At 40.4% G+C, this 13,524-nt stretch overlaps 1 protein-coding gene across 1 annotated transcript in view; it reads left to right on the top strand.

Annotated features, from left to right (window-relative positions):
- DGKI (diacylglycerol kinase iota) overlaps positions 1-13,524 on the top strand; it is a 115,833-nt gene that overhangs the window by 40,951 nt on the left and 61,358 nt on the right. The window contains exon 14 of the mRNA XM_019474399.1: positions 3,294-3,394. Coding sequence (XP_019329944.1) covers positions 3,294-3,394 — 101 coding nt within the window. The remainder of the gene's footprint in view (positions 1-3,293; positions 3,395-13,524) is intronic.

Raw genomic sequence — 13,524 nt, 5'->3', positions numbered from 1 at the left:
CCCCCTTTTTTTTTTTTTTTTTTTTCCCCTTCCTCTTTATATAAACCAGGGACCATAGAAAAAATTGTCATTTCTGAAAGCTCAAACATGATAGTTACATATAAGTACCAAACAGAAATCTTGAAACAGCAACTTTTAAAATCACTTCTGATTCAGTGATGATTGTTCTGGATCAGACAAAAAATTTCATTAACAGTTTTTATTTTTTAGTGACCCCAAGCTTGCTTGAATTGTTTCACCTCAGCATCTGGAAATGGAAACAATTGCATGACTGAGACAAGCTCACAGGGAGACACGGAAGCTGGGGAGAGGATCACCTGCCCTGTCCCCAGTATTTCCCACAATAGAGCATGGCTTGTCTCTGGTTACCTATACCCTGTCCTGCCATGCACTGAGGAACATGAGAAAGGCCAGTGCGTGGAAGGAGAGGAAGTGACATTGTGAGTGGGAAGTATTAAGGATCTCATAGCTGTAGTAAATTCTGCACAGACAGTACAGAGGTACGAAAGCACATAAACAAATTCATCTCTTAACAGTGAAGGACACCAGTAAGTTGCTGGGGAATCCAGGCTGATGGGATGCAATGGATGGTTGAAAGACAAGTATCACTCAGATATCTGCTATGGAAGATCTAAAAGGACAAATCAAGGAGAAAAAGGAGTCAGTGATCTTCCATTAGGAATTAAAATTACAGTTTACTTCGGGAAGATGCAAAGTTCCTGTACTAAACTGTTTCCCCTCTAGTATGGAGAGCAGCACTGGACACTGCAGCACAGGGTCGCAGAGTGGAAGAGAGGGTCTGAGCATCATACGCGGATGAGCTCTGTAGCAAGGAAGAAATGGAAAAGAGCAAGTAGGGGGTGGCTATGGTGTGGTTCTGGTTTGGAGGGCAAACTTCCCTTGTGCTGGGCTGAGTAATTCCTGCGCAGGAGTAGCAGCTTTTGGTCAAGTGGTTATTTTGAACCGGGGATTGGAAAGCATATTTTTTATAGAGTTCCAGCTTGGGTTGCTCAAAGATTTCAACACAACGGTACAGATTTGGTTCTGGTTTCAGGAGAAACAATGGTTTGAGACAGTTTTTTGGGTTGGGTTTACACTTGGCTTAATTCAGCACATAGCAAGGATGGCTGTCTTTGTAGCATGGTCAAGTCTTATAACAGAAATAAGAAGTTGCTGAGTTCTCCTGTCTCCCCACCCCTTTTCCTCCCAGCTGAGTTCAAAGAAGTAGAGGTAATTCGCAAGCACACCCACCAACAACCCCCAGGTTGTGAACCGATCGGCTGGAAGACTGAGCTACTTTCATCATAACGTGTGGTGGCAGAACATTATAGGAAAAGCAATGTAGCTTCTTCCCGTATTGCACCAGTGCATAAAAGACTTCACTTTTCAGAGCTGTCAGTCTGTCATTTTCAAGAACCCTACTACATGCAGTGAATTATTTCTTTTCTCCCCTAAGACAAAGACTATGCAGTTAAATTTCTATGTTTTCTGACTTAAACATTTTCTTATCTTTTCGTGGCTAAAACTAAAATCTTCTATGATTTTAGTTTTTTAATTTGCATTCTCTAGAATTTGGAACAGAACATAGTTCCTCAGACTGTGTTCATTTCTCAGCCAGCAGGGTGACATTTAAACTTGTCTTAAAAAGAAAAGAAAGAAAAAAGTGTCAGACTCAGTGATATTATGTTCTTGTTCTATCTATGCACCTTTCCCTTCCATTTGCCATGTGCTTATCTTTTCCGGGTTGCTGAGCCAGCTGTAGAGCCTGCAGGTGGAAAGTGCTGTTCTGTAGGATGACATAAGGGCACCTGAGTTAGAAAGCTGCCCCCTGAAGCTGTGCTGGAAGTTACCATCCCAGGTGTCTGTTATCAAACTGCAAAAGCTTATCTTAAATATGGGTGGTTTGCTGATATCTTGGGGCACTTTGATGCAATAGTCCCTGTCAATCAGCACAGGAGAAACACTGGGCAGCCTTTATGTTTGTAAGTGTGTCACTCTTGCTGCCACTGTTAAGCATTTATGATTTCTTCTAAGCTATTCTCCATGTATCTTAGGTTTATTTTCATCATTAATACAGAAACTCCTGTTCCGAATGTGAATTTCTTCAGTGCAGCTCCTTCTAGTGTGTTATCTTACACTCCAGTTTTGGAGGCACCCTCAATTCATTATCCTTTGTTACTTTTTAGGCAGAGAATACTTGTGCCAATAGAGCTTTTTTTAACTGGGACTTGATTTTCAATCTTTATTTTCGTCTGTTCAGATGTGACAGACCTGTTTATACCAACAGAGAGAAAGCATGCAATAAGCTAATGCTGAAATAATTGCAAATTGCCATCCCAGTGGCTCTACCAAGAGATGGCCACAAACCATGTGTTTTGTCAGGTCTGTAGTATTTTCAGGTCAAAAAGAAAATTGCTCGCTTGTTTAAAAAGAAAGAACAACTTTACATTTTTGAGATGTGGCTTGTCCTGATTGGTGTTTAAACTAGCAGTGCAAATGCTGTGGGTCAAATATCTTAAAATTGAGACAAAGAAAAAAGTAAGCCTGTATATTTATGACAGCGCACAGTATTTCAACTTTTAAAAGGCAGTGTGTGTATTTGGTGGTCATACCACTGGCAGAGTTCTGTTACTAACTAGATTAAAACAGAGAAAATAGTCTTTCAGTAGAAGCACAGGATGAAGAATCTACTTTTAACTGAGCCAGGGGCCAGTTCTTACAGGACAGATATTTGATAGATGCATTATAATATACAGGTTATTTATCTTTCTTTGTACTACTGTGGAAATCCGTTTCTTAGTCACATTTCCGTTGCCTGCTTCCCAGAACAGAGATGCTGAATGAGGATCCTCCAGGGATACAAGGGTGGCATGGGCAGAGGAATGGTTGTCCTGAGAGACTTCCCAAGAAAGCATCTGTGTCCTGAAACACAGCTTGGCAGATCTACTGGCTTGTGGTAGGGCCCTAGGGATGTACAAAAAGGCAAACTGCAGAGGGGAGGGGTAGCTATATAGAGATTAGAGAACTCGGAAAACGCTCCCTAATTCCAGACCACACAGCCAGCAAATGGGCTTCTTGGCCTTGCTTGTCATTTACGGTCTAATGTCTATGTTGTTGTGCGGTGGGTAGTCATAATTCTAAACGCAGTGATGGGCCTGTGAGGAGTTGGCCCAGTTTTGAAGAGTCTTGCTCTTTTTCTTCTTTCAGAGAAGATTAAAATCACTTCATATCCTATTTTCATTTTGCTCTTCCATGGAACACTTCATCTAAGAAGCTTTCTTCTTTTCTTGCAGTCCTCATTCCATCCCAGATCGCCTGCGGATCAGAGTGAACAGGATTAATTTACAAGAATATGAGGGGCTACATTACGACAAGGAAAAACTCCGGGAAGCTTGTAAGTTGGAAGAAGCCAGGTTGTAGCTGCTTTTGGTAGAACATTCTGTATAAATCTTACATTAGCAAAAAAACCCCAAATCAACAACAACAACAAAAAAAAACCAAACACAGGGTCAAGCATACATTTTTGGATGAGTCACGTAGAGTGGATATCTATCTGTGTATATGCACATACATATTCTCTCTATATAAATATTCTCTCTATAAAAAGCATATATAGAGAATTAATCTGTTTTCTTACTTAACTGCCTTCTGCTAGTTGATTTTGTTTACTGTAAAATGTGTTTTTCACACCTTTTTTTTTAATTCATGTCTTTCTGTTGGTTCTGCTGGGTTTGTACTAGTGTATGAAACTATTCAGGATTTTATGATTAGCGTTACATTTGAAACTGAGTGTGGGGGGACCATGATTAATTTCATACTGAGAATGTGCTCTGACGTTGAACGTGGTTCTTGCACAGGTGCATTTATCTTGGGAAACAATTCTGGCTTCCCCAGCCCCTTATTCTTTAACAGCCTTCAGTTTTCCACATAAGAGAATAATCACTGTTTTGTTTCCCCATATAATGGTTTAATTGCCATATTCAGGGGTAAGTCAAAAGCAGACAGCCGGTTGCTTTGGCAACATTGATGATGACGATGCATACTTAAAAATGGAGTTCCTTTCCTTGGTGACACATGGAATCATTAATCAATGAGGGACATGGCTGCTTGTTCATGCATCTGGCTCATTATTCATATTCAATTGCAAGCATGACTGTTTGTTGTGCAACAAAGCTTCAGCTCCCTCTGTAGTACAGAGCTCTCTGGTAATTACAGGATGACAATCCTTTCAACTGGTTTGCTTATCTTACTGTTGAAAGATAGTTAAACTGTTTCACTTTCACTCCTCTAGTCCCACCACTCCTTATTCTCCCAGTTCATCAGGTCTCCTTCCAACAGAAGAACTGAAATGGCTTAAATTTTACTATATGTCCTGACAGCCTTTTTTGAAGTTTGTTAGTGGATTTTGGTCATAATTAAAGCAATCAAAGTCTTCATCCCCGGACTGAGAAGAATTTTAACAGGATGAGGATCATGGCTTACTGGAGAGGAATTTGCTTCTAGTTTAAATTGAGAGTTTGACTTTGAGTAGACTTCAGGCCATATTGAACCCACATTTATCCAACCCTGTCAGAAACAATCTGGTTCATTTGATGGTTCGTCCTATGGGTTCCCATCTGAGGAGAACTATCCTCATCCATCCTCACTATGGACATAAATTTTATATGTGTGTATTTAGTATATGTTATGTAGTCCTTAAGAGCCATTTACATGCTCTTACACAAAATATACAACTTTTTACATTGTTGTCACTGCAATTTCCAACCCTGTCAGAAACAATCTGGTTCATTTGATGGTTCGTCCTATGGGTTCCCATCTGAGGAGAACTATCCTCATCCATCCTCACTATGGACATAAATTTTATATGTGTGTATTTAGTATATGTTATGTAGTCCTTAAGAGCCATTTACATGCTCTTACACAAAATATACAACTTTTTACATTGTTGTCACTGCAGTTGTAAGTGAGTATTTATGTTGTCACCTGCAAAAAACCATACTGATAACTTTATAAAAAATGCCAGAGAGTGATCTAGAACCTCTGAGATTTGGTTTTAGATTACACACGCATTTGATCACTTGCTGGATGTGTGCTTAAGAGGTTTTCATTCAAAAAGTAGACATTTGTCCATCAAGAGTTAAAATGATTGCTTTCAGGCATTGGCAGGCCATTTGCAGTAAGACCCTTTTGTCTCTCTTTTAAGTTGCTGCATGGCCAGCTTGATAATATAACATAGGTGGACTGGAGTATTCTCCCCAGACATTTTTCATGAAGTTGTTTTTTCCATCTGTCCTCTTTTAGCTGTCTCAGTAATGCTTGTGCCTTACTGTTTTACATTAAAATATGAGAAAGCAAATAATATCCCCATCAACCTAAAATAAATCAGAAAAGATACCTCACCTTACCCTTTGCAGTTATTAGGAGTGTCCCATGTAAGAACATGTAACTTACAGCATACACTGATGGTCATCAGCCTACTTCTCTGGACATATAGCTTAAGTGTCTCCTGTCAGAATTGTCCAACCTCTAGTTTTCAGGAGGCTGATCTTGATTTGAGGACTTCTGGGTGATACTAATTACGACTGAAGGAAATTATATATGGGAAGAGAAGTGCTCTCTAAACAGTCAGAAACCAAACTGTTTTAAATATTCTAGCCAGCTCCTTGAATTCCATGAAGTAAAAAATGGAAAATACCTGGGAAAATACTGAGCACAGACCTAACGTCCCAGTTTTCCTGTGACTTTCTGCAAGATGCTTTCATCTCTTCTGGAAACTGAGGCATAGCCAGTCATCAAGCTGCATTAGAGGACTACATAACTTAAGTTTTTATGAGGAAGGAAGCTGGAAAATCACATAAATCTTCCTTTTAAGAAGAGCAGATAGACGTTTTAATTGCATTTCTGACATAGCTAATTGTATACATTTTAAATGGTTTTCTGGTGGCAGGTCTATGGATTGCTGCCTGCCTGTCTCTATCGTATGCTAAATACTTATGTGAAATAAGCGTGCTGACTACGTGCTCATCCAGCAAATCACCTCATGGAGCATTGTCATTAAAAGTTAGTTGGCTAAAGGGGGAGGAGGGGATTGCTGAGGGAGGAGAAGTGACTCTCCTTCATTACCAAAGAAAATGATTATGGGGGGAGGAGAGTGGAAATAAATAAATTTCCATGGCAGGTGAATAACTGAAATTTTGTCAGTCTGAATGAAAAACTTAAATGCAGATAATACTTGTGCACTAGCAAAATACAAGAGCACTTGTATTGGGCCCTGTTTCTACGAGGCCTGTCACTGTCAGTGAGGTCAGCTTCCTTCAGCATGACTGTAGCTCTCAGGCGCATGTATGTCTCACTAGATGCTAGCAAGAGACTCAGTTTACATATCTGTCCAGGCTTTGGCAGAATACCTACAACTTAGTTCCAGAATACTATACTTACTATGCATTCCCTGCCCACAAGGATTAAAAGCGCTTTTACCTCCCTAAATCATTTGAAAACCAAACCAGAATCTCACAGCAATCTGAACAGGAAAAGAAAGCCAGTTAATAACGAGTCATGCTGTTATCCCTGAAGGAAAAACAGCAAAGAAGCTATTATGGGTTTTTTCCTGTTACATGTCTCCATAATAGAGTTTTGAAAGCTCTGACATCAGTGTAATAATCTGGATCATTTTAACTCACAGTAAATACATTTCGTTCCCCTTGTTTGCTTGAAATACTGATTTGATTCTATCAACTACTTCACCTAAAATTGCACTTCCTGACATATAACAACTTGTCATACAAAACTGTTCCATGAAGATTAATCTTCACTCTGCTGGAGGTAGACACCTCATTTTGAAAACCTCCTGAGCAATTAAAGAATGTCATTTTGTCCTCTGAAGGGCATGACTGTTCTTAGCCCATTCTCCTTCTGTTGCTTTCTACTTTTCTCGTCACTGCAGCTGGCATTTAACCAAGATGCTGTTTCTGAATTGTCCCTTTCTTCCTTCCCCATGCTCCTTCTTTTCCCCTTCATTCTTTCTTCTGTCAACATCTCAGTATTGTCTGTGAGATGATTGATGATGGTACAGAGGATGCTTATTGATCCTTCAGCAAGGCGGGGTGAATGCTTCCATGCACTTTTTTTAAGAAGGGGATATATGTTGGCATTTTAGTGATGTTGTAATGTTCTTTGCTGCAAATGTAGTTGTCTTCTCTAACACCTCCCTATACACGCCCCAAGCACTTGTCACCCTAGTCACCAGCTTCACCACCTTCTGCCCAATATGATAGTTGTACATTACATGACCATAACCAAGGCTATTGTATTCAAAAAGTGAGTTGGATTGATGTTTCTAGATGGACAGAACTTAATTCTGTCTGTCTTGCCTGTATAACTTCTGTGCACTCTCTCTGATTTCCTGTTATTGCAGGAAAGTGTGATCCAAAGCAGCACTGTGGGGGAACAATTGAGTTATTTCTAAAATAGCAAAATCTTTCTGTTTATGACACCCTATTTTCCCCTTTCCAATGTTACTAAGAAATTCCTGACAATGAAAGTATATGCAGAAATTAATTATATTAAAAAAAAAAAAAATCAACAAACAAACCAACCATAAACTAGGTAGTGACCAAGTAGCCTTCAACCCTTCTTAGTCCTTCCTGCCAACACTACTGTAGATTTGCACCATGAAGATGGGGCTGTGAAATAGCTCTCCATCAGCAGTAGCTGCACGGGTGGGTTTTTTTTAAATAGAATATGTTGGTTCTTACTGCCCTTAACTTGTTTTTTTGTATGCTCTAGCCATGGAGAACCAATCTTAGTTTGTTCAATACCACTAAGATTAAGGAGGAATCATACCTGACTGCAGTGGTGGCAGTATCAGAAATACCTCTCAGCTCTGTAACAGCTTCGGGTCTCCCATGCTGTCTTTTTACACAGAGGCAGCTGTTCCTTATCAGGAAATAAGGAATTGAATAATAAGGAAAGAACCCTCCTCTTGAATAAAATGGCACACTAGATTAAAAAGCAATTTTTGAAGAAAACTTAGTTCCATGTGTATAACAATTGAACTATCTGCAATCTAACAATTATTTTCTCTGCAGCCTCCTTGCTTTGTGTGTATGTGGGACTGGGGCGTGGTGTAACGTGACATGATGTTAACCTTGAATTCTTCTCTCTCTGATTATATCTAGCCAGATGTCTATATTGCATATGTTTCTGCCTTTAATTTCTGTGGGTTGTCTGAGGGTTTGGGGGTCATCGTAGGAGTCCTTATCCTAGGTACACAGAGATACATGGAGTGACAAGCTTGTGAGTCATTTGGGATGTGTACATGTACAGAGATACTGTAGCTTCCTCATACCAGCAATATACTTACCACAGTTTGGGAATCACTGATCTATGAAATGCATTCTGATACTTTAAAGCTCAGGTATATGGCAGGTGAGGTTAATTTGGAGACTATTCCATGTGACTTTGAGCAACTAGCTAAATAAGAAAAGGTCAACACTGAGGACTTTGTATTTACATCCTGAATATCCATAATGTAAAGGGCATAGGGGAGCAGAGGACCTCCTGCTAGGTGACTACTATGATGAGGGAAACCTGAATTAGCAGATGGAGTCAGGACAGGGGAGATTAGCCACTGAAGGAAATGTGCCCATGTTGGGAAGCAACTTTAATCTGGATGGATTTAGGTGAGATGGGTTGCGTAGCTACAAACCTCCTCTTCCGTCCTGTAAAGGAAGCACCAACGGTCACGTATTTGTCAGGAGGTCTCTTAGGGGACATGGTGGCTTATCTGTAGAAGCTCTGTAAAAGGCAGCATTACCTACAGACTGTCTACTAAATTTCACTCTGTTTAAAAGCCACTGCCTTGCTCTAACAGCTTTGTTTTCTCAACCTGTGTAGTGTAGACATTAGCTAATTTGTGCATTTCTCTGTCACAGCGATTTAGTAAGATCTGAAACTGAGAGGGTTGGATGGGTTGCTTAAAGTCACCCAGCAAGATGAAACCAAGAGGGTTAGAAGCCAGCAGTGAGTTAAATATTGGCAACTCTGCTGCCACTGAGCTCCCAGATTCTCATGCTGGTGTATACAGATGCAAACCACTGATAAATGTTTGTAACTGAAACAGAAATGACAAAAACAAAGAGGAAGTTGCCAAAGGCATTGCTTGTGTCAAAGGAAGTATCTCTTTTTGCCTTTTGATGGATGAAACCTTGTGGGCTTTGTCCAGACAGCACAGTGAATTACACTTCTCGCTTTGACCCGCATACACACACACACACATTCAAGGATTAGGACACAGGAGTACAACAGAAGGAAAAGTAGGATGTGATCGGATAATTAAAGGGAGCAGCACAATGAATATACATACAGGTGCTGAAAAAGGCAACTTCAATCTTGGCTTTTTCTAACTTTGAGCTCTTGATCTTGTAGTCATAGTATCATTTATTTAACATGGTATATCATTGCCTGGGTTGGGAGGAAGGAGTAAATCCAAAACATTGAAATGTTATCTCATATCATTGAGTTACAGAATCATAGAATGGCTTGGGTTGGAAGGGACTTAAAGATAATATCATTGCCTGGGTTGGGAGGAAGGAGTAAATCCAAAACATTGAAATGTTATCTCATATCATTGAGTTACAGAATCATAGAATGGCTTGGGTTGGAAGGGACCTTAAAGATAATCTAGTTCCAACCCCCCTGCCATGGGCAGGGACATCTTCCACTAGATCAGGTTGCTCAAAGCCCCTGACCTTGAACACTTGCAGCGATGGGGCAGCCACAACTTCTCTGAGCAACCTGTTCCAGTGCCTCACCACCCTCATTGTGAAGAATTTCTTTCTTATATCTAACCTAAATCTACCTTCTCTTGACTCCACATGGGGCATATTTACATTCAACAGTCCTCTGCCTTTTGAGCTAGTGGGGAAACTGTCACCTGTAAGTTTGCCATCTCCTTTAAACTAGAAGAGATGGGCAGTATTCCAAATAGATGTAAATATATATTTACCCTAGAGGAGTGGGGAGACACAAGAATATTAAGTTCCATTTCAGACTTTCCAGGAAATCATGCTATAGTTTGTCTTTCTGGTATAGACTTTTCTGTGAGATTTTTCTGTGCATATTCTACTTCTAATGTTTCCTTTCCTATTGCTTTTCTGATTTGATTTCCTCTTACCTTTTCAGTCCTGTTTGTCCTCTTTGGCTATCCCATCCCACACACATCCTTCCTGCCTGTCTTAGTCTGTTTCTGCAGATCTCACAGCTCAGGTTCCTGTTCCTTTTCTTAATCCTAAACCCTTACTCATTGTTCAGGCAGACCTCTTCTTTCATCTCTTAGTCCTGGTATCCATTCCCTGTCAGTTTTGATTCCCAGCTCTTCATAGTTTTCTTTCTATAAGTTGTTTCCTTTTGTGTGGTGTTTGGGACAAGTTCTCTCTTCATTTGACTTGGGCAGCTTCTTCCTTTTCATGGCAGGGTATTGGAGAAGTCACTGAGAGCCTGCAGGGGATGACCGCCTTCTCAAATGTGGTCTGGTTTAGTCTGATAACTTCCATTGTGTTTTACCTCCTGACATGTGAAGACACTAAAATTGGACCACTACTGCCAAGAAAACTAGCAACCAATGAACCTAAGGAGGCTTAGTTTTTGTCAGTATAATAAAAGAGATCTGAAGAGACACATGGCTTAGATTTGTGTGGTAAGAAAATCCTTTTGTACAAACTCAGTTGTATTAAAACCATACTGGGAAAGCCAAAGCTCTTAATGTAAAATGCCTGAATATTTTAGAATTCTCTCCCAAGAATTTACTTGGTCCTTCACATTTCTAATATCAGTGGAAACCCCTCAGGAAAATGACATTCTTATAACATCTTCAGTAGTGAGGATCCTTTATTTGCTACATTAGACATTGGGTTGTAAATGTTTAATCTCTCCAGTCCCCTGAGGTGTGTCAGACTCAGAATGTGTTTTCCTGGCATTCACATCTACCTTAATGATTTGTCTTGAGGCTGTTTTGTTTGGGATTTGAGTGGGTTAATCATGGTGTTTAGATCACAAATTGAATCCTTTCATAACAATAAATGGGGAAGTTAATTGAGTTTTATTTTTTCTTCATGGTGTCATAAGCAGTATATTCAGGCTTCTTCCATTTCTGTTCTCAGTACTGCTAAAGAGTTCACTAGCTTTAGGTATTCAGCATAATGGGCAGTTAATAGGTGGAAGATTTCTTCTTTGTTTATAAATTCCATAGCTAATTTCATGAGGACTTAGGAAATCACTACTAATCTTGCAGTCAATTAGAGCACAATGCTAGCCATACTGCTGCACCTACCTCACCCTCTTCCTGCTGATACTCGATTTTGGTTAGTGTAGCTGGGAACAAAAAGCTTTCCACAGTACTGGTTCAGAATATGAAGCAACTGTCTGCCTGCCTCATCTCCTGGGGTTCTTGCACTGCTGCTCGTCACTGCAGTGTTAGAGTCTCTATGCACAGCTCCCTGGACAAAGTCCTTTCCACCATTCAGGAAGAACAAAGAAACTGGGAGCTGGATGCAAGGGGCCAGAAGAGCAGGCGCCTCGGGAGAAAAATATCTGGCACTTGAAAGCTGTGGCTTGGCTCATGATCTGAGACTATCCCTTATTTTTGGCATATTCCCATGTCTGGATATATCCATGTATTCACAGGAATGGACAGTGTATGGGGGTACGGGAAAGTTGCTCTGCAGTGCCTGTGCTCTTAATGTAAGACTTTATGCCAGGTGAGAGATGGGAGGATATCTAGTAATCACTGTGTCCTACAGCACTGTCCTGTACTGTCCACATCCTCATCCACACAGCGCTATTCAGAAAAGGTAGAAGTTCATTTATTCCTGAATGGCAGTGTCCACAATGACATTGAATGCCATGCATGTTAACTTTACGCCTTTAACTGATATATCATAACTTACCTCATTTTGCCCCTGTTGCACAGCATTGCCCTATATTTAGAATGAGCAACAATCCCATCATTTCAATCATTAAGGATTTGCTTTTGTTTTCAAACAGCAGCCATTGTGAAGCACTTTGAAAATCTTGGCTGCATGGTGCATTGTGCGTACTTACTGTGGTTTATGATAAAAATGAGGACTGGGAATATTTTCCTTGCTGAAAGCCAAATGGGTCTTGCAAAAAACCAAACAAAAAAAACCCCAAACAAAAAAACCTTTGGCAAGCAATATTTTAGCATATACTGTAGTGTTACCCAGTAATGACTTAAAAGGTTTTTCAAATGAGCATGAACTATATGGAATGGAACCATCTGAGACCCACCTCATGCACCTTATCCCTTAGCTAGCCATTAACCCATAAAGCCATAGGTCCTGCTAATTCTGGATTTCTAGGCAGCAAAAGTCACACATCTCTTTTTAAGAACAAAGTCACCCAGCCCAGAATTCCAGAATCATTCTATGACCACCAAGAATAGATGGGACACAATTTAATTAAACCTGTGAATCATGACTTTCTTCTTCACTTGTGTAGATGAGGCACATAAATGTCACTGCTAAACTATCTATTGCATATTAGTATTTTCTTTTCAGACATTTTGGTGGATTTCTTTAGAATTCCAAATGTTCGTAAGGTCCTTCTCCTTTGGGCTGTCAGGGATGGTGATCATTATGGATTTCAGTTCTGCGTTAGCTGCATTGTTTCAGCAGGTCAAAACTCTGGTCCCCATTAAGTGCATATACTCCTCCATGAAGGAAGGAATTAAATAGAAAAGAGACAAAATCACAGGTGACAGTTTATGAGCCAGTGGTGTAGCTCCCTAGTACTCTGTAGCTGTTGGAGGTGCAGTCGTGTCTGCTGCAATTCACTTTTTAGTGCTATAAATGAATTTAACAAATGCTTCTTTCAACAAGGTCTGCAGAGGGATCTGCTGAATTGAAACTAAATAGCCATTAAGTACTCTAAGAGCTTAAGGTTCTCCTGTCAGCACAGGTTAAGCAATAATAAACACTAAGCAAAGAGAATCAGTCTGTAACCCAGAGCATCGAAGCGTGTAAAGCAAACCTTGCGATTGACCCTCATTCCACTTGCTTGTCTCTCAGTCTCTGTTCTGTAATGAAAAACTCTGAGAGGTTGCAATGAGCACTGTTCCCTTCTGGCCTTTCTGAAAATGAGCAGGAAGATTGGCATCACTATTGGATATCAGCATTGCTTCAGAAGTGCGGGCTCTTCCCTTCTTCCCTGGTCTTCCTGCCTATCCCTTCTTTAATTTCTTGTTTCTCTCTCCGGCTTTTTTTCCCCCCTGCTTCCAGTTTTCCCGGGTTCGTAGCTCTTCTGCTGTTCAAATTGCTTTCCAAATACAATGCTGGCAGCAATGTTGATGTGTCCCCAGAGCCCTGCACTGGCCTCTGAGGCCCATAATGACCTTGGCTGCCATAGGTGCTCCCCTACTCTTCTCCCCGAGACCACTGAGCTTCTCTTTGTGCTTCTAGCCTCAGTGGGCCACAAAAATATAAGCCACGTTCCCCATTGTCTTTTAGG

The sequence above is a fragment of the Aptenodytes forsteri genome, unplaced genomic scaffold (genome assembly GCF_000699145.1).
Source record: "Aptenodytes forsteri isolate BGI_AS27 unplaced genomic scaffold, ASM69914v1 Scaffold56, whole genome shotgun sequence".
Taxonomy (NCBI): domain Eukaryota; kingdom Metazoa; phylum Chordata; class Aves; order Sphenisciformes; family Spheniscidae; genus Aptenodytes; species Aptenodytes forsteri.
This window is presented reverse-complemented; position numbering and strand designations above follow the sequence as displayed.